The sequence below is a fragment of the Ursus americanus genome, chromosome 22, assembly GCF_024610735.1.
Source record: "Ursus americanus isolate L20-20 chromosome 22, mUrsAme1.1.p, whole genome shotgun sequence".
In the NCBI taxonomy this organism is placed as follows: domain Eukaryota; kingdom Metazoa; phylum Chordata; class Mammalia; order Carnivora; family Ursidae; genus Ursus; species Ursus americanus.
In genome coordinates this window covers 10,752,337-10,773,800 of record NC_142148.1, presented here as the reverse complement: position 1 = coordinate 10,773,800, position 21,464 = coordinate 10,752,337, and the positions used below count along the sequence as shown (strand labels likewise).

Genomic DNA, 21,464 nt, shown 5'->3' with positions numbered 1-21,464 from the left:
GGATACCACACCCGGAGGAGGGGAGAGAGGACATGACAATACCTCTAGGAATGCAGGGCCCACGCAGGTGTGCTGGCATCCATGAACTTCCTTTTGAAGAGGGCCTGATAAATCAGTATGGATAACACTGATAAAGCTCAACCAGCCTACACTGGCTCATGTTGAACTGCGGCCCTGGCTTCCAGGGCGCAGCCCTGGCAATTGGGGAGTGGAGGGTGACAGCTGAGAATAAAGATTCCTAAAGGCTATGACATGTTTTCTACTCAGCGGTTCTTAAAGTGGGGGCCCTGGGTGTCCCTAAGACCTTTTGAGGGGATTCTCAAAGCTCAAACTATTTTTACAATACTGACATGTCACTTGTTCTTCTCATCCTCATTGTCTCACGGGTATCCAGTGGTGTTTTCCAGAAGGGACATGCGATGACGTCACCCTGTGACTCCTGGAATGTGTGCTTGTGTGTGTTCTTGTGTTTAAACGTTCTCAGTTTTAATTCTCATACAATGAGTATTAAAAGACATAACACATAAACAAAATACTCGGGGGCCCTCCATAATTTTAAAGGGTCTTAAGGGGTCTTGAGACTCAGCTGTGGAGCTGGCCCATCACAACACACACTTCATGTCCAGCACAGCTTGAGTCACATAGCAGGTGCTAACAGGGGGTGAAGGTCACAGCCTTATTATTGTGCAGCTTGGGATGGAATCCTTTCCATCTGTACTTCCACCCAAAATGGCCAGAAAAACCTTAAATTCCCCCACAGACACTTAGCGAACTGAACCAGGGGGAAAGATGGGCCTCTCACCTTTGAGCCAAGGCGGGGCAAAGTTAGCCTGGAGAAACCACACTCCCTCAGCACCAGCTCCCAGCAAAGCCGTATCTGAGTCCCTGCTAGGAGTCAGGTGCCATGCCACCTGTTCCACAGTGAGTTGATGTGGTCTTCTCAGTGCCTTCATTCTAGGGCGGAGGCAGATGACTCCAGAAACATGAAAAAGCTGAAACTCGTCACACAGGTGCTGGGAAGGATGTACAAGGAGTCAGGAGGGATTTGAGGCAGGCAGATGAGGGGGAGGCCCTGAGGACTCAGGTGGAACGAAGGGCCCGAACCAATTCCTCCTGGCCATCTCAGGCACCCCTCAAGTCCAGGTCGCCTCAGAGAAGGGGTCAAGTGGGCCCTTCGGGGGGGGGGGACTTGAGGGTCTCTTCCCCACTTCCACGGCACTGTCCCCGTGAGGAGAAACCTGACTCTGGGGCATTTAGAGCAATGGGTTCAGTCTTTAAAAAGGACACGGCTCCATCACTACACTCGGAGAAAAGAACGTTATCCAGAGGCTGCCGTTGGTGGAAACAATAATCGGCCAAGAAATGGCCAGAGGAGGGCGAGAAAGACGTCAGGGGTTAAAAATAAATAAATACAAAATAAGCAAAGAAAAAAGAAAGCCCGGGCGGGCGGGTCTTGAAGTCCTCAGGGAAGCCGGACCTGAGGGGAGCCATCCTGGGCCTCAGCTCACTTTCCCTCCCCACTCGCGGCGCCCTCTCGACCTCCTGGGACCTGAAGGATCGCAGAAAAATCTCTATGGACAAACCAATCCTGAGGAGCCTTATGTTCTCCCCTGGTAACTGTTGCAGGGGCGGAAAAACTTTTATTTTGTAACCAGAGTTGCAACTGGACGCCTAAACGACTCAACTCGGTGGTGGAGGGGCGTTGCTGCACGCTGCAGCACCCCAAAGTGGACGTGGGGTCGGCGGCGCCGGGAACCGAACAGAACCACCGCGCTTCTGCGACCGGCGGGGCAGCGCAGCGCAAGCCCAGCCAGGCGCGCTCTCGCCAGGACCGGGTCGTCAGGCGCGTGCCTGCGCTTGCGCAAAAGGCACCAGCCCCAGCTCCTCTCCAGGTGCGCTCGCGCTTCCGGCCGGCCTTCCCTAGGCGGAAACACCAGAGCCTGCGCATGCGCTTTCCAGCTCTCCTGCTACATCCAGGGAGGGGGCCAAAGGCTTCAGGTGATCCCGCCCCTCCCTCGCCGCGCGGAGCCAATCGCACGGCGGTGGGCGGGATTCTCGAGAAGGCGGTCCGCCCACGCGCTTCTCGAGGCGCGTATCGATTGGTTGGCGACGCTGGCGCAGGTGCGCGCTTCCTATTGGGTGTGGGCGGAGCGCGAGCCGCCGAGCCTTCGGCAAAGGCTGCAGGTGAGCGCGTGCACGCGCCGCGGCTCCCGCCCGGCTCGGGTGCGCGCGCGCGGGCTTGCGGAGGAGGTGGCCGAGAGCGAGATTGCGGCGCCTGTCGCCTCTGCTCCGCCCCCTCCTCCTCCTCCTCTGCCTTCGCGGCCGCCGCCGAGGCCCGGAGGGAGGGAGTCGTGTCCCCGCCCGCCGCGCCGCCAGTCCGACCCTCGGTCCCGCCGCGTGAGGAGCTAGCCGAGCGGAGCTCTACGCGGAGACCCGAGCCGCGGCCGCCCCTCTGCAGGTGCCTGTGAGGAGGCGCCCGGGCCGCAGCCGCTTCGCCAGCCCGCCGGCCGCGCACTCGCTCCTTGCGCTCCCGAGGGGCGGCCCGGCCGGAGGAGGCCGCCGCGGGGCCCGGCCTCAGCATGAACCGCAGCCACCGGCACGGGGCGGGCAGCGGCTGCCTGGGCACCATGGAGGTGAAGAGCAAGGTGCGCGGGGCCGGGGCTGGGCGGAGCGGCGGGCTGATGGGGGCCGGGGCCGGGCCTGGGGGAGGCCGGGGGCTGGCCAGGGAGGCCTGACGGGCTGCCCGAGTGTGTGCAACGCGGGGGGTGCGGCAGTGGGATTTGGAGGCAGGAGGTGGTGGATAGTAAACTTGGGAGAAGGGGGCGAAGGAGGGGCCTTGTGTTTGTTCCTGGCCCAGGTGGGAAGACCAGTGGAGCACTTAATCTCCTTGAATCTCATTCCTGTTCAGGGATGGGAGATGTCGGAGCGCAGTGTGGTGCGATAGCTTTGGGGGAAATTCTAGCTCCTGGTCTATGAGTAAAAGGTATTTGGAACACGCGTGGTCACAAAATGTTACCCATTTCTTTGGTTCATGGGTGCATCGAGTGGTGAAAAGGAGAGCCCAGTGCAGTAAGGAGCCCTTTTAAAGTTAGCTTTGCTTCCTGCTATGGATTTCTCCAGAACTAACTTTGGTATGCGTTTAATCTGTGAAATTAACACTATCACCTTTCGTTTGAGTAGCCCTTTACAGTTTGAGGCTGGATGCTCTTTTCATTCCGCCGTGCTACCTTTTCACATCAAGTGTTTTCCTTCTTGACCGAAGGCATGCCAGTCTGCTGATAATTCCGTCCGTATCCACTGAATTCCTAAATTGCAGGGCTCCTTAAGCAGGGTAGTCTGTAGGGATTAGGGAGAAAATGCTTTCCAAAGGGGGTTTTGAGCTGGAATTTGAAAGTCATCGGCAACCACAGCAACATGTTCAGCAAGCGTTTCATCAGTTGAAGAGCCAGAGGAGTTTAGATGATCGAGTTTGATTCTCTGAGAAAAGGGAGGGGTCAGAAAGGTTATGACTTTGCCAGGCTCTGCTTTTATGCCAAAACCTGGAAGCCTTTTTGTAGAATAACTTCTAGACTCTGTAGAATAAAACTGTTTTTGAGAACACTTAAGATAGTTAAGAAAACCAAAACACCGGCAAGAAGGGGAGCACAGTGCGAGCACATCAACTTCAAGAATGATGAAACATCACTGAATGTAAGACTACTTAGGGCAAATCCAAATCAGGGAGTGGTTTTGAGTGAAGGAGAGTAAGGAGAGCTCCCTAGAGCGGGTGGGAGGAATGGCTTTATTATCTAGAATTGATAAGCAAAGTTCTGTAAGTTGCTGTAACTGAGATCTTCGCCTCGGGAATATCCACATTCATTCTGAGTATCATTTAAACGTTTTGTGACATCTGTATCAGGGTAAGCAGTAGTTTCACCGAAAGTGTTCTGTTTAATAAGAATAGAAATGTAATTATAGCAATTTAAGGAATGTGCTCTTCCCTCTGTCCTCCATGGCACTGCCAGAGCAAATGGAAAAGACGTGTTTGAGCTAAGGGTTAAGATGACTCCAGATATAACAGGGTTTTTCCTCGAGCAGAATAGCGGCGGTGGTGGTTCTGTGCCCAATGGTTGAACTTTCTCAGGCATTTCTGTCATAAATCTAGTTTGCATCTGTGGGGTTCGAGGTTAAGAAAAGAAAAACACTTATGATGTTGCATAATCTTAGAATTCAGTTTGTGGTCCTAATCTTGGTAGCAAGTCTTTAATTCTTCACCATAGGAAAAAAGGAGTAGAGATTCTAGGGGCACTGATAAATACAATCAAATAGTAATTTCTCTCCTGGACTAGAAACCTGGAGCACTCTGGGACTGGAATTTCAGGCTTTCTGCCCCTTCTCTTCTGTCACCTGATCTGTGAATCCTTCCCACACGTGTGTCTATACTACATGTTATGTGTTTGATCTGCCATGCTGGACTTGTAGTGAACCGTGTCTCTTACGTAGAATCAAGGCATTCTGAGAACCTGCCCTGAATGAAGTGTACATCCTCTGTTCTTCTCGATGTTGGTGAATAGACACAATATTAGGTACTGTCTTTAGTGTGTCTGTGACACCTTATGTTTTAAGGAGATATTGTTGACACATTTATTTTTAGTGGATTAAATGAAACACTTGTCATCTTTATCATTTAAAAAGTATTTGGACAGATATTTTAAACAATATTTCCCTTTGTCAGCTGCCTTGGTGATATCCCGGTTTTTCACAAAACTGATGGTCAGGAGGTTTGTAACCACAACCAGGTGACGTGCAGATCCACATTCAGGGTCTCTTTTTCTTCTGCATGGAAAAGAGTGTCAACGGTATTATCTGAGCAGAGCTGGGAAAGTTCCCAATCAGTAATGAAGGTGGTATTCTTTAATAACTTTGGAACAGTCTTTGGACTGTACGTTTTCTAATTACTATTCATGGGCAAACAGTATTAAAATTAACTCTGTGGTTTCTTGAACGTACCAACAGATGCTGGGAGAAGGCCACATCCTGAGTGGCCAAGACAAACTAGACGGGCCTAAATAAGAGTTCTAAATGGCTCACGTAGTGAATAGTTGACTGGGTCTTAATTTTATCTCTATCTTAGTATTTTTCTTTATGTAGTAAAACGTTCTCTTAATCCTATTGTTTTTCTGCAAGGAGCATAACAGTGTCTCTTGTTTAGTTTTGTTTTCTGCTAACATTTGCAAAAGGGCACATCTGTGAAGCCATACAATTTTTCATTGTTTTTATCATAACGTTTAAGGACGAGAAAAACGTGTTGTGCAAAGGATTTTCACCCAAAAGCTTTAGCAAAGACGTTGGAGCCCTCAAATGTTCAAGTGTTAGATGTTACATTCACATACCTGGAGAAGTGGTAAACCCTGGCGTGAATCAGGGCACAAGGAGCTTGACGTTGTGATACTGGAATAAAGAACATGGAGGAGAAACTGTGACTTTTGATAACATCATAAGACTAGCTCTGATATGAAGGGTGTTGCTGAGTTTTTATTTACTTTGAAACGTGAAGGTGTGACTAAACTTTTTTGAGAGTTTTTGCAATGAGTCACCTTATGTTCTTGACAAATGTTGGTGTTTATGTTTCAGGAATGTGTTTTTATTTATTAGGAGAGGTGGTTTTAGTGAGTTTTTTAATTTAATACTAATGTAGTGTAGGTATTAGCAAAGCGGATGAATTTCTTCAGTGTAACAGACCCAGTGACTCCAGATATCCCATAGTTGCTTGGGAAGATGAATTGACACATTTGTAATCTGCTCAAATTATTCTGATGGGGACTCTCTCTGCTTGATGCTTAAGGCTGTGTTAGTATTACATTACGTTAGAATACATTAGTATTTCTTGTTAATAGTAGATATTTAGAGGAAAAATGAGTTCAGTGGTTGACAAATGTAGCAAACATTTGTTTAAAGTTTTAAAAAAAAATCAACTGAGGACTGAGCTGAGTCTTTAATAGCTGGTCTCCACAGTGATTCCTAAGAGTATGATTATAGTTTTGTAGCATTTCCTAAACTTAGTGGCTGGGACACTTTCTGAGAAAGGCTGATTAACCTTACCTAGGTTTCCACCTGGAGAAACTGCCGCCCTGGGCCCATAGTAAGTCATAGATCCTGTTTATCAGGGACCAGATGAAGCCAGTCCTGAGTGCTGAATAACAGCCACTTTAATAATCTGGCATTTGGAGAGCAGAGGTGTGTTTCTAGAAGAGGAATCAGAATGGGGCATAATAGAGGTGTTTCTGTGGTCCCTTAATACCTCTCTGATGTCTTTGTCCTCTTTACCCACTCATGGGTGAGCTCCTGCTGCAGGCCTGAGCCTTTCCATCTTTAGGGCTCAGGCACTGTGCCAGGCACATAAGCACTACTTGCATTAATTGGGCGGTTGTAGGATATATATTTTATGTATCAGTAAAGCTTTTTTCCAGGATTATGATAGGGATGATGCTTCTTATCTCTAGACCTAGTTCTTACATGATGTACCTCCCATTTGTATTGTGCCTCAATGCCAAGAAGCTCAAAGTCCCTTTTTTATATGTTGCTATTAATTCTTGCCACTTCCTGTGAAATCGTAATTCCTTTTATGGGGGAAGAAAATTAGGTGCTTTTTGCTAATGGTCAACATAAAGACTTGGGCACATCTTTTTTACCCCATGGCCTAAGTGGGGCGAGGACTGCTGTCAGGATCTGGGCTCCAGACAGGGTTTGAGCTGAGTCACTATTGCAGGACAGTCTCCAGTGAGGCCCGGGAACCCAAGGGATTGAGCGGAGCCTGCATCTCTGGAAGGGAATGCCCTTCAGAGACGTAGCAGTGAGAAGGCACATTCCTGTGTCTCCCGTATGCTGTTTTATCTCCAGATAATGAGGTTTCTGACAATAGACTGTCTTTTTTATTATGGGAATACTATGCCTGTTAATTTTCCTATGGAGTGCGTTTTCAGATTGAATCCTGTTCCTTTTGCTTTGTTTTTAATTAATATGTTCGTTGTATTTATAGTTCGGAGCTGAATTTCGTCGGTTTTCACTGGAAAGATCCAAACCTGGAAAATTTGAGGAGTTTTATGGATTACTGCAGCATGTTCATAAGATACCCAATGTTGACGTTTTAGTAGGCTATGCAGACATCCATGGAGACTTACTGCCTATAAATAATGATGATAATTATCACAAAGCTGTTTCAACGGCCAATCCACTGCTTAGGATTTTTATACAAAAAAAGGGTAAGTACCACTGTGTAGAAAAATTGTTTTAGAAATAAAAGTAGTTTATTTTCCTCATTAATAGGATTATGCATTGAATCCTCACTTCGTTGAATAGAATTTTGTCCATGTAGAAAGGTGCGATAGAAAAGACTGTGATTTTGGAAATAAGATTTCTCATTTTTTGGTGGCAACCAACTTTCAAGTGCTGTATTTACTACTTAATAGCTACCTGAAGGAAAGTTACTTATTTAGAATGCTTTTCACAGAAAATTAGATAGCAAGTCATTATTGTGGAGGAATTTAAACACTGATACTAGTCTTGCAAAAGAACATTCAAAATAACCATCCTATATGGCAAGCATTTTCAAATGTATTTTGAGTTTTAAAACTTTTTTTTTTTTTTTACTTTGTCCCTCCTCCACGTCTGTGTGTCTGTCTGTCTGCACATGGGCCTGATGTGTGCCATTTATTTCTTTGCCTTTGGTAAATGAAGAGGTTTAGAAAGCCAGCATGATAGCAGCAAGCTCAGTGTTGGTGGGATAATGAAAGCCTTACTATGTTTATAAACCAACCCAGAAAGCAGTTCGAGAGAATGGGTAGGGATTACCCTGGAAGGTGAAACTGTATTTCCAATCAGTTGATAAACCTTAGACCACTCCCAGGGCTTTGAAATTCCACTGATTACATAGCTTTGCTTTTCTGGGTTTGGAGGAACTAAAGTCTACCAACAAAATAAACCTCCAAGGGTAACATGTCCATTATCACTTGACCATTTACAGAATACTTAGAAATACACAAATTGATTTTCCTAGAGACCCCTGAGATGGATTTCATAGATCCATAACAGTGGCGTGGTACAATTAGAGTGTTAATCTAGGAATATTAGTTTGGCTGTTGGGGATGAGTTGGAGGGAGCAGCAGTCTTGGGGGGGGGGGGGAGGGCCAGGAGCTGGTGGTGAAGGGACAGCTGGGAAGCCGCCCCATTGGGGGAGGCAGATGACGACAGTGGCCGTGTTAGATAAAGAGGGCATATCTGGTATTTGAGAGCCACTGTGCTCCCCGCTGGATGGCAGCGAGTTGAAGAGGAGTCCGACAGAGAACAGCTTTCCAGGTTCAAGTCTGATGGCTGGGACAGTGCCATCTACAAGCGGAATTTGGAAGAGGGAGATAAGTCCGGAAAGAAAACGGGTTTGGTTTTAGGATATTTGGCTGGTGAGTTTTAACCGTGCCACGTAGGAAATTGGAAATGGTAGACAGGAACTTTGGATCGAAATCTAGAGGCCCCGTCAGAGAAAATTGGAAGTCTGTGGAAAAGCGATAGTTGAGAAATTCTCGGGAGGAGACGTAAGGCCTCGTAGGAATGAAAACCAGGGATGGACCCTTGTAAAGCTGTGTACAGACTGTTGGAGACAAAAGAACATCAGCAGAGGAGAGAAAACAAAGCAATCATGTGGAACTTGTCATTTAAGCAGAATAATGTCAATAATTATTGATGATTAGGCCTTTCTTATTAGCAGTTGTAATTCTCATTAACAACTTTGTTTCTGTTTGGAATGTGTATTCAAGTGTGGAGTGCCTTATTTTTAAACTACCGCCATCCAGAACATTTTGTTGGATTATCCTTTTTGTAAGATGGTGGGAGTTGGATTATACCACTACATGTTTTCATTACTGATGTTGTAACACTTAATGATTGTGGGATTGATTAATCCTCACATCTCTTAAGGTTGGTTATGTTCTGCTGTTTGCTTTTGAATATGTTTATATGTGAACAAAAGTTTTCTGTGTCCTAGAAATAAATGTCTAATATAGTAAACAGCTCTTAGAATTTGATTTAGAAAGGGGCGCCTGGGTGGCTCGGTTAGTTAGGCGTCTAATTCTTGGTTTTTGTTCAGGTCATGAACTCATGGTTGAGAGATTAAGCCCTGAGCCCCAGGTCTCTGCCGAAGGGCGAAGGGAGTGGTGAGCCTACCTAGGATTCTCTCTCCCTCTACTCCTCCCCACCATCTTTAAAAAAAAAAAAAAGTTTTATTTAGAAATAGGCAATACATTCAAGAGAACATTTTTGTTTTTAAAAATATAAATGTAGGGGCGCCTGGGTGGCTCAGTCGGTTGAGCATCGGCCATTGGCTCAGGTCATGATTTTGGGGTCCTGGGATCGAGCCCTGTGTCGGGGCTCCCTGCTCAGCAGGGAGTCTGCTTTTCTGTCTGCTGCTCTCCCTGCTTATGTTCTCTCTCTCTGTCAAATAAATAAATAAAATCTTTATTTTTTTTAAGATTTTATTTATTTATATGAGAGAGCACAAGACGGGGGGGGTGGGGGGGGAGGAGGAGCAGGCTCCCCGCTGAGCAGGGAGCCAGACACACGACACACGGCTCAGTCCCAGGACCCCGGGATTATGACCTGAGCCAAAGGCAGATGCTCAACCGACTGAGCCACCCAGGTGCCCTAAAATAAAAATAATAAAAATATAAATGTAATACAAATACGACTTATGGAGAGCATAAAAGTAAGCTGATCAAGCCATTCCTGTTTAATGCCCCCCCCCCCCACTTCCCACTGCAACCAGAATAAAACCCTTCCTGTTTGAACTTAACAACCTCATCCTCTGTTCCCCCAGTCCCTCATCACAGCCGCTGCGCTGGCTGGCTCTCTCTCTGACTTTGAAAGGGTGTTGCTGTCCCTGTGCTTTTGCTCTTTGCTTTTCTCCTCTCTCCTCCCCCGGCTCCCTCCTCAATCCGTATCTTATCAGAATAACTTCCTCAGAGGGGTCTCTTTGGACCACCCTAGCCAGAGCCCCCTAACCCGGCCCCCACCTTTATCAGACCTGGAATTACCTTATGTAAGTACGAGTTATCTTGTTTATTGTCTGTCTTAACAGACTTAAGCAGTGCCCCGTGATTCCCAGTGATAACTTTTTTTCTTTTAAAGCTCAGCAGATGCTTGAGCAGAAAGCTGATTTCAGGTAAACTTCAATGGACATTAAATTCAGGAAGTTAATATAAAGCTTGACATTAAGTATAGTAACATTTTACTGCTTCATTACAATACACTTTGTTTTCTTGGCTTGTTGATTCCAGTTTAGGAATTGGTAAGGCGGCAGTTACACTTAGATGGTACCAAGTGATTTTAAAAAACAAACTTTAAAACCATTTTAAATTTTAAAATCATGTTATCTTTTAAAATCTGATACATCTAGAAGTTTCTTAGAAGTGAAAGTTCACAGTTGAATGCGTAAACTATATAGTGTGAATTCGAAGATTGTATCGTTGCCTATCTTGAAAGGTTTTGTCTTATAATAATTTATTGTTAGAAGAAAAACCCCATACTCTCAGGCTATTGTCATGGAAGCAGAAACCAAAGAAAACAAAATGCCTGCTCTCTGAAAAATTAGATTCACAAAGAGGATTCCCAGATCTTTTGCCAACCGCCATCCCCCATTGGAGTTAAGAGGCTTTCCCAGCCAGTCGTGAGGGGCAGCCAAGTCAGGGACCCGAGGATGTGCACAGGCTGCTCGCCAGATCCGATCAGGAGTATCCCCACCACACCTCCTTGCTGTGTTACCATCTGTTTTCCTGTGACATCAGACAGACGCATTCACATCCTGGATTTATTCGAAAGAGTTTGTTGGAAACATTGAAGGGCCTTGCCTGCTTTACACATGGTTGTACTTCAGGCACGGCCTGGTGGCCCAGACACCCGATCAGGCACCTCGGTCCTTAGAACTGTGCAGTGGACATTAGTCTGTAGGTGTACGATTGCTTTTTAATGAATCCAGGTTTGATTTAGAAGTGCTCCAAGAGAGATGCATCGTAATTGTCAGCTGAATTTTGAAGAACAGCGTATGATACCAGTTGCTCACAACAGAAACCTGGGTGTCACCTGTGACACATAACCTGTTGTTCAGTCAGTCACCAAGCCTATTAGCAACAGTCCTAATTATTTTTCGGATTTGTTTCCCCATCAGCACTGCCTCTGCTCCAGACCAGGCAGTACCCCCCCCCCCCCCCCGCCATGGTCTCCCTCAGGGTCACTCTCCAGTCAGGGTGAGCTTAATAGAAAAACCCAAATCTTTAGTGTTCTTCCCATTGCCCTTAGGCTGAAGTCCACAATCCTACACCCCCGGGAGGCCCTGTTCGTCTGCTTGGCCCCAGGCTGCCTCTCACTGGGTTCTTGGCTCCTCCTTCTCCCACGCCTCCCTCCCTATTGGATTTCTTCGTCTACCCCAACCTGCCCTCCGCTGTATTTGTTGCACCCTGTGCCGGGAACATTCTTCCCTCCCTTCTACCTGATTAGCTACTGGCTTCATTTCTGATCTCAGCACAAACCTCACTTCCCCTGGAGAAGCCCCGCTTCACCCTGCAAGGAGGCTAGGCTGCCAAAGCTCACTGTATCTACACCCAGGCTCTTGGCCCCTTTGTCATAATTTGTTTGCAAGTGTTCATTGCCGTCTCCTCCTATAGACTGTAAGCACCGTGAGAGCAAGCACCGCCCGTATCTCTTCTGTTCCCTGAATCCGCAGTGCAGGACGCAAGGCCTGGCCACATCGCCTGCTTCTGAAATGTTTGGTGATTGGTTTTTCTTATATTAGGAAGTGAAGGGATTTGCATACTTTGAATATTGCTTTAGGTGATGTTTAATCCTTTTAAAGTTGCCAAATTTAGTTCATTTAACCATTTTGGATTAGAACAGGGGTTTGCAAACAAGGCTTGCTAGCTGTTTTTGTAAATAAAGTTTTCTTGGAACACAGCCACACTTCGTTCCTTTCTGTATGGCCAATGGCTGCTCTTGGAGGGGAGAAGGTGGTCAACCCTGGAATAGAATAATTTCAAAAATTACTTCATTCTTCCCTGTCTTCTCACAGAACTTCAAATGGGTCATAATCTTGAACTTTCTTGATGACCCTACCATGAACTGTTACTGTTTTGTTACTGTACAGGGATGATGATGGGGTGTATATGAGGTTTGTTTTTTTTTTTCTCCCCAGATATTTATATGGGTATTTTTTTCTCCCCAGATTTGCTTTAACACTGTAGGCTTTTACTTCCTGTGTCTGTGCCTGCCACTCACTGGTGGACCCTTACCACCTGCTCTGAATCTGTGACTTGCGACTCCCTGTGAGTTAAGAAATGAGATAACCAGGCTTTTTGGAATTTAACTGTTTAAACAGTAAGAGGTCCGGAGGGGAGTTCCTGCAGGGCTCCTCTGGAAGTAAAGCGCAGGAGCTTTCTGCTTGTAAGGAATTGAGACACGCAGTTTGGCTCCTCCGAGGCATTCCAAGTGGATCCTTGTTGATTGCCGTCAGCCGAGATTGTGGCAGAGGGACAGGCTTGGGGTGAGGGAGGGATTGCCGTCTAAGCCTGTATCATGTACTGTTGCATAAGCCTGGGTTTTTACAGCGGGGGAGGCTGCTGTGAACCAGGTTTGCAAACTTTTCATCTTATTCTGAGTTTCGTGCTTTGACACAGACTCAGGTAGAAAGTGAACTCTCGGTTCCCTGTGGACAGTCACCTTTACACTTTAAACTAACACTCTGCACCCTGGCTTTCTGCCAAAATATTTCTTTTCCCAGTGGCTGGAAACTGATTAGCTAGATGGGAGAACAAAGGTGCCTTTGTGCTGGGGCATATTGCTTTTGAGAATTTAGCAGAGAGCATTCAAACAGTCTGGACGCGATGCCAAATTATGCAGATTTGGGGTTGTTTTCTTTTTTTTGGTCAGGTTTCCCATGTAGGCAACTTAATTTTGTTCTCAGTGTGTATGGTCTGGAATTTTCCTTATAAATCTTATGTGGGTTTTCTTAATTGATTGTTTTAAAATGAAAATGCATACTTCTGAGAAAACACATTTCAGTAGAAGACTATCGTTGATAGGCTTTTGGTCAAATGTTGCCAAAAAGTTTCTTGTATCAGTGGGTTAATTTCCAAAGCCAAATTATAAATTTGTCGCTGTAAGAACAGGGTGTAGATACTTTATAAATAAAGACAGAATTATCCCCAGAGGGGGAAATGCCAAAAATTAAGGTACCCCTAGTCTCGTATATTTCTTTGCAACTAGCTTTTGAAGAATGTTGAAGCAGCATGAGAAAAAAAAGTTCTCCATACTCCAACACACACCTGACACTTAATACTCATTCTGTGAATGGGTAAGTTATCGGCCTAGTAAGAAAATTAAGGTCCAGTCTTTTCTCTGTATTTTGTACTCTTAATCATTATTTTGTGCCCTTAATTTCCTGGTTTATAGAGTAAAGATGATAATATTTATCAATACAGTGTGAGAGTCAAGGGAAAGAATATGAACTGAATCCTGTACAATCATAGTACGGTGGTAGTACTATTATCTGGAGCAGTAGCTGAGACTAAGATTTTGAACTAGCTCTTTGCGGGAGGGGGCTTTTGTCTCCTTTGTTCTTAGGAAATACATTTTTATCCTTAAAGATTCTGACCTTTTAGTTTCTCCTATGTTATTTTTGAAACGTGATTTCAAGTTTTACGCCTGATGTTAATTTCATTTCCTTTTTTTTTTTGACCTCTAGTTTTCTGATGAGGTGTTTTGTTCGTAGGTATTTTCCTTCAGCAGTATGACTTCAGAAGGCCTATCTGGTTTTAGGTGCCCTGTGTCTCTTAGTTTCCATCCGAGATTATAGATTGCTGGCTGGAAGCATGAATGCAACCCGCTTCTGTTGTTTGATTCAAACTGGTTTGTGTGGTTGATATTTAATTAGGTGTCAGCATTTAAAAACGAAAACATTTTTACTTAAAAAACAAGGCTCCGTGGCAAATGGGATTTGGCCACACAAAATCCTATAGTGGAGGAAAGCCTACCTGGCACGGGGGCAGCGATGCCATTAAGTGAGGCTGGAGCGCTCCCGCTGGCCAGTCCTCCCACTCCGCGTCGTCTGCGGCATCACCGCGGAGACAGGGTCCTCTGCGCTTCTTTGTTTTTCACACAGTGAAGAAAACAGTTAAATCTTGGACTTCAGCCTCTTTCAAAAGTGAGGAAATTGAAGATTAAGAACACCCCTGGAAACCTGAGGGAGAACGTTTATTCGCAGAAGACCAAAATTCCTAAGTTCTAGATATACGTTCATCTAATTTACATGATCATTTCATGCATTTTATCTGTTTCATTTAATTACATCACCTGCCCCGCCAGCCTGTATAGTACAGGTTCATTCTCTTGGTTTACCTTGGGACTCAAAAGTGGCCCATTTTATATCGTTGAGTTAAGAAATAGGCAACGTGGAATTTCTTAAACGAATGAAGGAAAAATACGTTTTAAGTAACTCATTTGAAATGTTGTTCAAGAGTGTGTTTGTTAAGCTTATCAGAATTTCATTTTCCCCTCTCACTGTTAAATAGTCCTTGAGTTTTAGCGGATTGAACATTTGGGATTTTACGATGTGTGCTTGAGAGGGCCACCTAGTGGTTCCTTTTAGTACAGCAGATGGTACTGCCGCACTACATTTTGATCTGATTAGAAATAAACTAATATTTAAATTGTTTATGTACCAAATACATGTGAGTTATCTCTTCTGTATAGATAAAATGGGTGTTTTTACATCATTTCTATAATTATTTTATTTTATTTTTAAACAGAAGAAGCAGACTACAGTGCCTTTGGTACAGACACACTAATAAAGAAGAAGAATGTTTTAACCAATGTATTGCGTCCTGACAACCATAGAAAAAAGCCACATATAGTCATTAGTATGCCCCAAGACTTCAGACCCGTGTCTTCTATTATAGACGTGGATATTCTCCCAGAAACACATCGTAGGGTTCGTCTTTACAAGTACGGCACCGAGAAACCCTTAGGATTCTACATCCGGGATGGCTCCAGTGTCAGGGTCACACCGCATGGCTTAGAGAAGGTCCCAGGGATCTTTATATCCAGACTTGTCCCAGGAGGCCTGGCTCAAAGCACAGGACTGTTAGCTGTTAATGATGAAGTTTTAGAGGTTAACGGCATAGAAGTTTCAGGGAAGAGTCTTGATCAAGTAACAGACATGATGATCGCCAACAGCCGCAACCTCATTATAACAGTGAGACCAGCAAACCAGAGGAATAATGTTGTTCGGAACAGTCGGACTTCCGGCAGCTCTGGCCAGTCCACAGATAATAGCCTCCTGGGCTATCCCCAGCAGGTAGAACCAAGCTTTGAGCCAGAGGACGAAGACAGTGATGAAGATGACATTATTATTGAAGATAACGGAGTGCCACAGCAGATTCCTAAAGCCGTTCCCAATACCGAGAGCCTCGAATCATTAACGCAAATAGAACTCAATTTTGAGTCTGGACAGAATGGTTTTATTCCTTCTAATGAAGTGAGCTTAGCACCTGTAGCAAGTGGCACAAACACAGAAACACATGCTCCGGGTCAAAAACTCTTAGAAGAAGATGGGACGATCATAACACTATGAAACCTTTGTCTGAATGTCTTCGGAGTGAGGCTGCCGAAGGGACTTGTAAATTTGGCTAGTTCAAAGCATATATACCTCTGAACCAGTGACCTGGAGTAGGCATGAGAAAAATAATATTGCAAGCTTAAAATGTTACTAAAATAGTAGTTTGATAATTGTTAATGTAAACTTCAGTTTGTCAGAGGTGAGTCTAAACCTAAAAGGGGCCTTTGCTAATGAAATCATGTGCTTCTGCTATTTTGTCTCTAGAGAACTGAATGTTAGAGCACATTCTCAGAACTATGAGAGGACCAGATCATTTCCGTTCGAAGTGGTTGCGTATTTAACCTGCTGTGCAGAGCCCAGTTAGCTTTTCCTTTAACTGTGTTTTTTTAAAATTCTAATGTGAAGAAGTCTGATTCTGTCCTTCGGTACCTTGGGGACCTCAGCCCCATTGTTCCCTGTATTTTATTTTGATTTTTTAGTGTTGTTCCCCTGTTGCTAATTGTTACAAGTAATTTTTTTCAAATCCTTTTTTTTTTTTTTTTCTGATATCTAAGAAATCAAACCAGTTGCCTGTTTTGGGGAGTTGCTTCCTATGTCATAAAGCATTGAAACCATGTTCCTGAATTAAACTCTAACAGTTGTTCAGGTTTCAACCTTGTTCATCCTATAGCTTTCACATTTACAGACTCATTCCACGTACATATGACTTAATGTTGCAAAAGGCAGTTCCATTAACTGGTAATACGTGAGACCCCCTTCATCTCCTCTCGCCCTCATTCCCGTCTCATCGGAAATCATTGCTTTTGCTGTTGGTGTGTGTTTCGTTGGTGTGCTTTTATACTCTGCTGTTGTATTTGAGTAGTACGAATCAGGTTGGATTAAAAATGCACCCCGATTAAGAGACTTTTACACACAGGACAGACGTGCACTTTTTTATGTGAGCTATTTGGTTTTTCCTTAATGGGATTTCTAGGAACACTGCCTACACTTTATGAAGAAATATAGAGTATTCACCTTGGACAGGTAGAGTTTATTGCTATTAATTTTATGAGGCTATTTATTGCTTTCCAATGCATCCACTTAGAACAAGTGAAGGGTAAGGCTGCTGACTTCCATTCCTCGCCTGATTTCCCCGTACGGCGTGCACGAGCGCTACAGTGGGCCTGTATATAGAAACCCAGGATCGTGTGAAGCACATAAGCTCCCTATGGCTTATGGCTATTTCTCTCAGAGTTATTTATTAATTAATTTTATGGTAGGGCTAGAATGGGTACCTCTGTAACAGCCGCGTGCTACGGAAACAATGAAGAATTAAGTGACTCCGTTTTGAAGGATATTTTCTCTCTACGGTAAAGATACATGAAGAAGTCTTGGACTGAAGGAAGGCCACTTGACTCAGAATACTTCATGTATTTTGTTCACGTTACCACTAAACAGATGATCACTGAACTAGTAACTGCACAGCATTATATAATGCAATGTACTTTTGTTGAATTCACCCAAGTTCTTCCACTTCTCTACCACTATTTGTTAATGGCATTCCAGCCTTAACCTTCTGTGAGGTATAGAAATTTGACTCTTGAACGGCAAAATGTTAACATGTAGGTTAAATTTCATTTATATTATAAGTGGTGCAGGGGTTCAACACATTAAGTAAAAATCCTTTCACACACTACCTCTCTCTCTCTCTCTCTTTTTTTTTAACAAAGTTTTAACATCCAAACTTTTCTCTTGGGGGAAAAATACTTCAGGGCTTGACTTTTTGTACAAATTTTAACTATAAAGTACAGATTTGTCTTGTATGCATTCATGAAAATGGAAATCAAAGCTGCTAGTGCTTTTTATTTTAATTATCCTGCCAAGGGTATATGTCAGTGGTGTTAAAACTAGATTTCTCATTTAAATTATTGGTGAGATAATTGATTACTAGACGTATTGTAAAACCAATAGATCTTGGTTATACAATCAAATGTCAGTTCGTTGATAGTCAGAATCAGTTATTCCAAGTGTACCTTATTAACAGAAATATCAGTGGATTCAGCATAAAATTTTATAGTACTAAATGTCAAGCCTAACTGTGAATTTTGTTCTGTATCTTGAGTAAATTTATGAAAATGTTCTCATGAGCTATCAACAAAATATATGTACTTTTGTGAACTATGAATTTTCTAATTAAATTTTACATGCGACAACATGATTTTTACATGAATGATACTTTGTTTAAACTATCAAATGTCAGTATTTTACTACAACTGTTATAAAATGTACATTATCACTAAATGAACTTTGATTTTAAAAATCAAATTAGCTTTAGTTGCATATTATTTTTTACAAATAAAGATAGACTTGTATAAAGGCTACTTTCTTGTTTGCAAATATATGAAAAGTCACCCAACAAATATTTACCAAGCACTCATTATATAAAATGAGTAGGAAGAAGATAATACCCTGGCTTCCTTAACTTTTAATTTTTAAAAGATAAACGCCAAGCTGTGTATACATGGACTGCAACTCTGTGTGAGCATATGATAATGTGCAGGACGATAGCATTTAAAATGTAGTTATTCTGGTTGTGTGAGAGGTAACGTGTGATACTGCAGAGTTACCATTTGCAGTAAGATGATTTGCAACAAGGCAAAAGTAGTTTGTAATGGGACAGTTGGTCTTCTGCGATTCAAATTCACTTAGTTACGCTATTTATTACCACCCTGGCTGGCATTGCCTGTATGGGTCGCGTTCATTTTGTACTGGACGATGGAAAAGCCCTGAGATAGATCAGACCCTCCTCCTGAGCCGTTTCTAATCCCAAATCCATCACTGTCATTGGCTGAGCTGATCTGTGCACTAACTCTGTCAGCCAGGGTGGAGGATAAGCCTTCTGATGCCTTCCCCCAATTGAAAAACAGATTGAAAATCCTGAGTAAATAATAAGCGTCATCTACATAGAACTCCTTACATCACTGATTGGTAAGGATTGTGTTGCATTCAGTACCTGACACTTATCTCTGGGTTTCAGGATCTATGAAACGATGGTATGGAACTAAAACATCCCTTTCACCCCCCAAAATAGGACCCCAGTGTTGTTTGTATCTTAAATCCCTGCTGCTTCCAAGTCTTTAGTTCTGGGTAAAGAGTTAAGTTTGATTTTAAGGAAAAAACAAGTTTGCAAGGAGAAATTAGCGCCTCTGTTCTGATTGTATGCCTTCAGGTGCTCAGCTAATGGTTACCAGCAACTGGCTGTTCGCTGTGATCGCCTTTTGGGTTGATGGCAGTTTAATTGTGGGTGATGAAGCTTTAAGTGTCTACGTCAATGATTTGGCAGTTGAGCTCCTACACAGAGGTGTTGGGGTGTCTTACAAGGCATTGAAAGTCTTTCTGACAGTGTATTACCGAGTGATGGTGGCTGTTAGCTGCAGGCTAAAGCAGACTCCCCGTGCCTCCTGGTGTGTCATTGGGTGGATGTCTGACTGGCTACTAGAAGGTAAATTATAAAGGAAATTACTTTGTAAGATTTAGAGAATACTTTAAAAGATAATGTCCCTAAATTGTATTTTATAAAGTCTGTGCATTTTATAAATTAATATTAAAATTCAGTGGAGTTCGTACTTTATTTACAATCTATATTTAGTTTTCCCATTTTTTTTAGGATTTTATTTATTTGAGAGAGAGTGAGCATGAGCAGGGGGAGGGGCGGGGGAGAAGCAGACTCCCTGCCGAGCATGGAGCCCAGGACCCTGAGATCATGACCTGAGCCAAAGGCAGCCGCTTAACCGACTGAGCCACCCAGTGCCCCCAGTTTTCCCAGGGACACCTTCTTTCCCAAAAGAAGCCTCTCTTTTGGGAATGGTATTTATTCCAAAACCAATGTTCTTCATGTAATAGGAAATAATTATTTTCTAGTTTATTCTAGTTAACTAGTTCATTATAATCCCAAGGAATGGAGAACAGTTACTTAATACAGGATTAGTATAGGTAACGTTGAAATTTTTTTCAATTATACAAATAACATAAATTCATTCTTCTTATTTAAAAAAGGCTGAAATTCTTTTTTGGCCACCAAGCATACTTAACGTATACCGTACTTTGTTACAAGAAGGAGTTCAAGCATTTAAAATAAGAGGGACTATAATTTATAATCCATACCAGGACGCTTTAGAGTGCGTTTGCTATTAATTCTACGGACAGGACAGGTCGATAGGTGTGAACTGGAGGTGTCTCAATGCTAGTCACCCTATTAAAGATACTGTAGCAGAATGGCTTTCAAACATTTTTTTTAGAAACTAAGCCACAGTAAGAAATGCATTGATCCTTGTGATCCAGTACACAGATACGTTATGAATGTGCGTATATACATACAAGCATACACATACATATATATAATTGCAGGTGTCACAAAGTGAAACGATTATGTGAAAAATGCCTGATTTTCTATCCCATTCTTTAAAATGTTTATTGGGACATCCCAAAACAATTTCAGGATGCACTATTTGAAAAACACTTGGGAAGCACTTTGCTTTCTGCTTGAAAGATTTGCCATAGAACATTCCAGCATTTTTCTCTTCTTAAGGGGGGTGTGTGGGGGTAGCACTGTATTGCCTGCATGCTTTTATATTTTTAAATAACTTCAGATGTGGGAAAGAGCTACAGGGCAGTTTGGCTTATACCCCTCACCTAGATTATACCCACATTTGCTTTATCTCTCTGTAGTTTCTCCTGAAACATTTGAGAATTGGTTGCAGAGATCACCTTAACCCCCTAAAGACAAGCACATATTTCCTAAGAACATGGATATTCTAGAACTACACATTCCTTTATGCAACCAAAGTTCATTTATCAAATTCAGAAAATGTAATATACAAGCCATACTAGAATCTCACCAATTGTCCCCAAATGTCCTTTACAGGAGATTTCCCCTGATCAGGATCCAGTCCAGAACCAGGTATCTCACTTAGATGGCAAGTCTCTCTGCTTTGCTTTCATCCAAAACAGTTCCTCAGCTTTTCTTTGTCTTTTATAATACTGACATTTTTGAAAAGTTAAAGACAAACTTTTTGCAGACTGTTCCTCATTTTGGGTTTATCTGTTTCCTTATAATTAGATTCAAGTTACGCTTTGGGGCAAGAATGCCACGTATGTGACGTTACATCGTCCTTGTGCCATGTCAGGAGGCAGAGCCTGTCAGTTTATTTCAACACCGCTCATGTAAAAACACTTAATTTTTTTTTTAAGTTTTTATTTATTAGAGCACAAGAGAGCAAGGTGGGAGGGGAGCAAAGGGAGAGGGAGAAGCAGACTCGACTCTCAGCACCAACCCTGATGTGGGGCTGGATCCCATGACCCTGAGATCATAACCTGAGTCAAAACCACGAGTCGGACCCTTAACTGACTGAGCCACCCAGGTGCCCCACACATTTTTTTAAAGTTGCTTTTTGGGGGGTAATCTCTACACCCAACATGGGGCTCAAACTTATGACCCCGAGACTGAGTCCCGTGCTCTTCCAACTGAGCCACCCAGGCGCCCCATGACACTTGCTGACGGGAAACTCTGTTCTAAGTCATCCAGGGTTCTAACTGTTCTTAGGCTGATAAACACGGACGGGTGCTCAGGAAAGACATCCGTGTCCAACATCCGTCTGTTCCGCGCATCTTCGCTTGTCTTCTAACTGAAGAAGTGGTGGGAATGGTGACCCGGCAGGAGTATTCTGGAGTGTTATCTGCCTAACCACGCTTCTGGACCCAGGGAGGATTTTTTCTGGCACCGACTCCAGGGAAGGAAAACATCCCATGGAACCTAAAGCATGTGCACGGTCAAGTCCCAAGAGTATGAATCGGA

The 21,464-nt window shown here is 43.6% G+C and overlaps 1 protein-coding gene across 1 annotated transcript; it reads left to right on the top strand.

Moving 5' to 3' along the window:
* Positions 1-2,279: 2,279 nt before the first annotated feature.
* PARD6B (par-6 family cell polarity regulator beta) lies at positions 2,280-16,173 on the top strand. Its single transcript, XM_045771546.2, has 3 exons — positions 2,280-2,645; positions 7,019-7,241; positions 14,823-16,173. Exons 1-3 carry the CDS (start codon positions 2,580-2,582, stop codon positions 15,644-15,646), a joined length of 1,113 nt encoding a protein of 370 aa, XP_045627502.1. The 5' UTR covers positions 2,280-2,579; the 3' UTR covers positions 15,647-16,173.
* Positions 16,174-21,464: the final 5,291 nt, after the last annotated feature.

Excerpts from the sequence above, each read along its gene's own strand:
- PARD6B (XM_045771546.2), top strand. The coding sequence starts at position 2,580 with ATGAACCGCAGCCACCGGCACGGGGCGGGCAGCGGCTGCCTGGGCACC. Across the intron at positions 2,646-7,018 it reads CCATGGAGGTGAAGAGCAAG|TTCGGAGCTGAATTTCGTCG; the intron begins GTGCGCGGGGCC and ends TTGTATTTATAG. Across the intron at positions 7,242-14,822 it reads GATTTTTATACAAAAAAAGG|AAGAAGCAGACTACAGTGCC; the intron begins GTAAGTACCACT and ends ATTTTTAAACAG.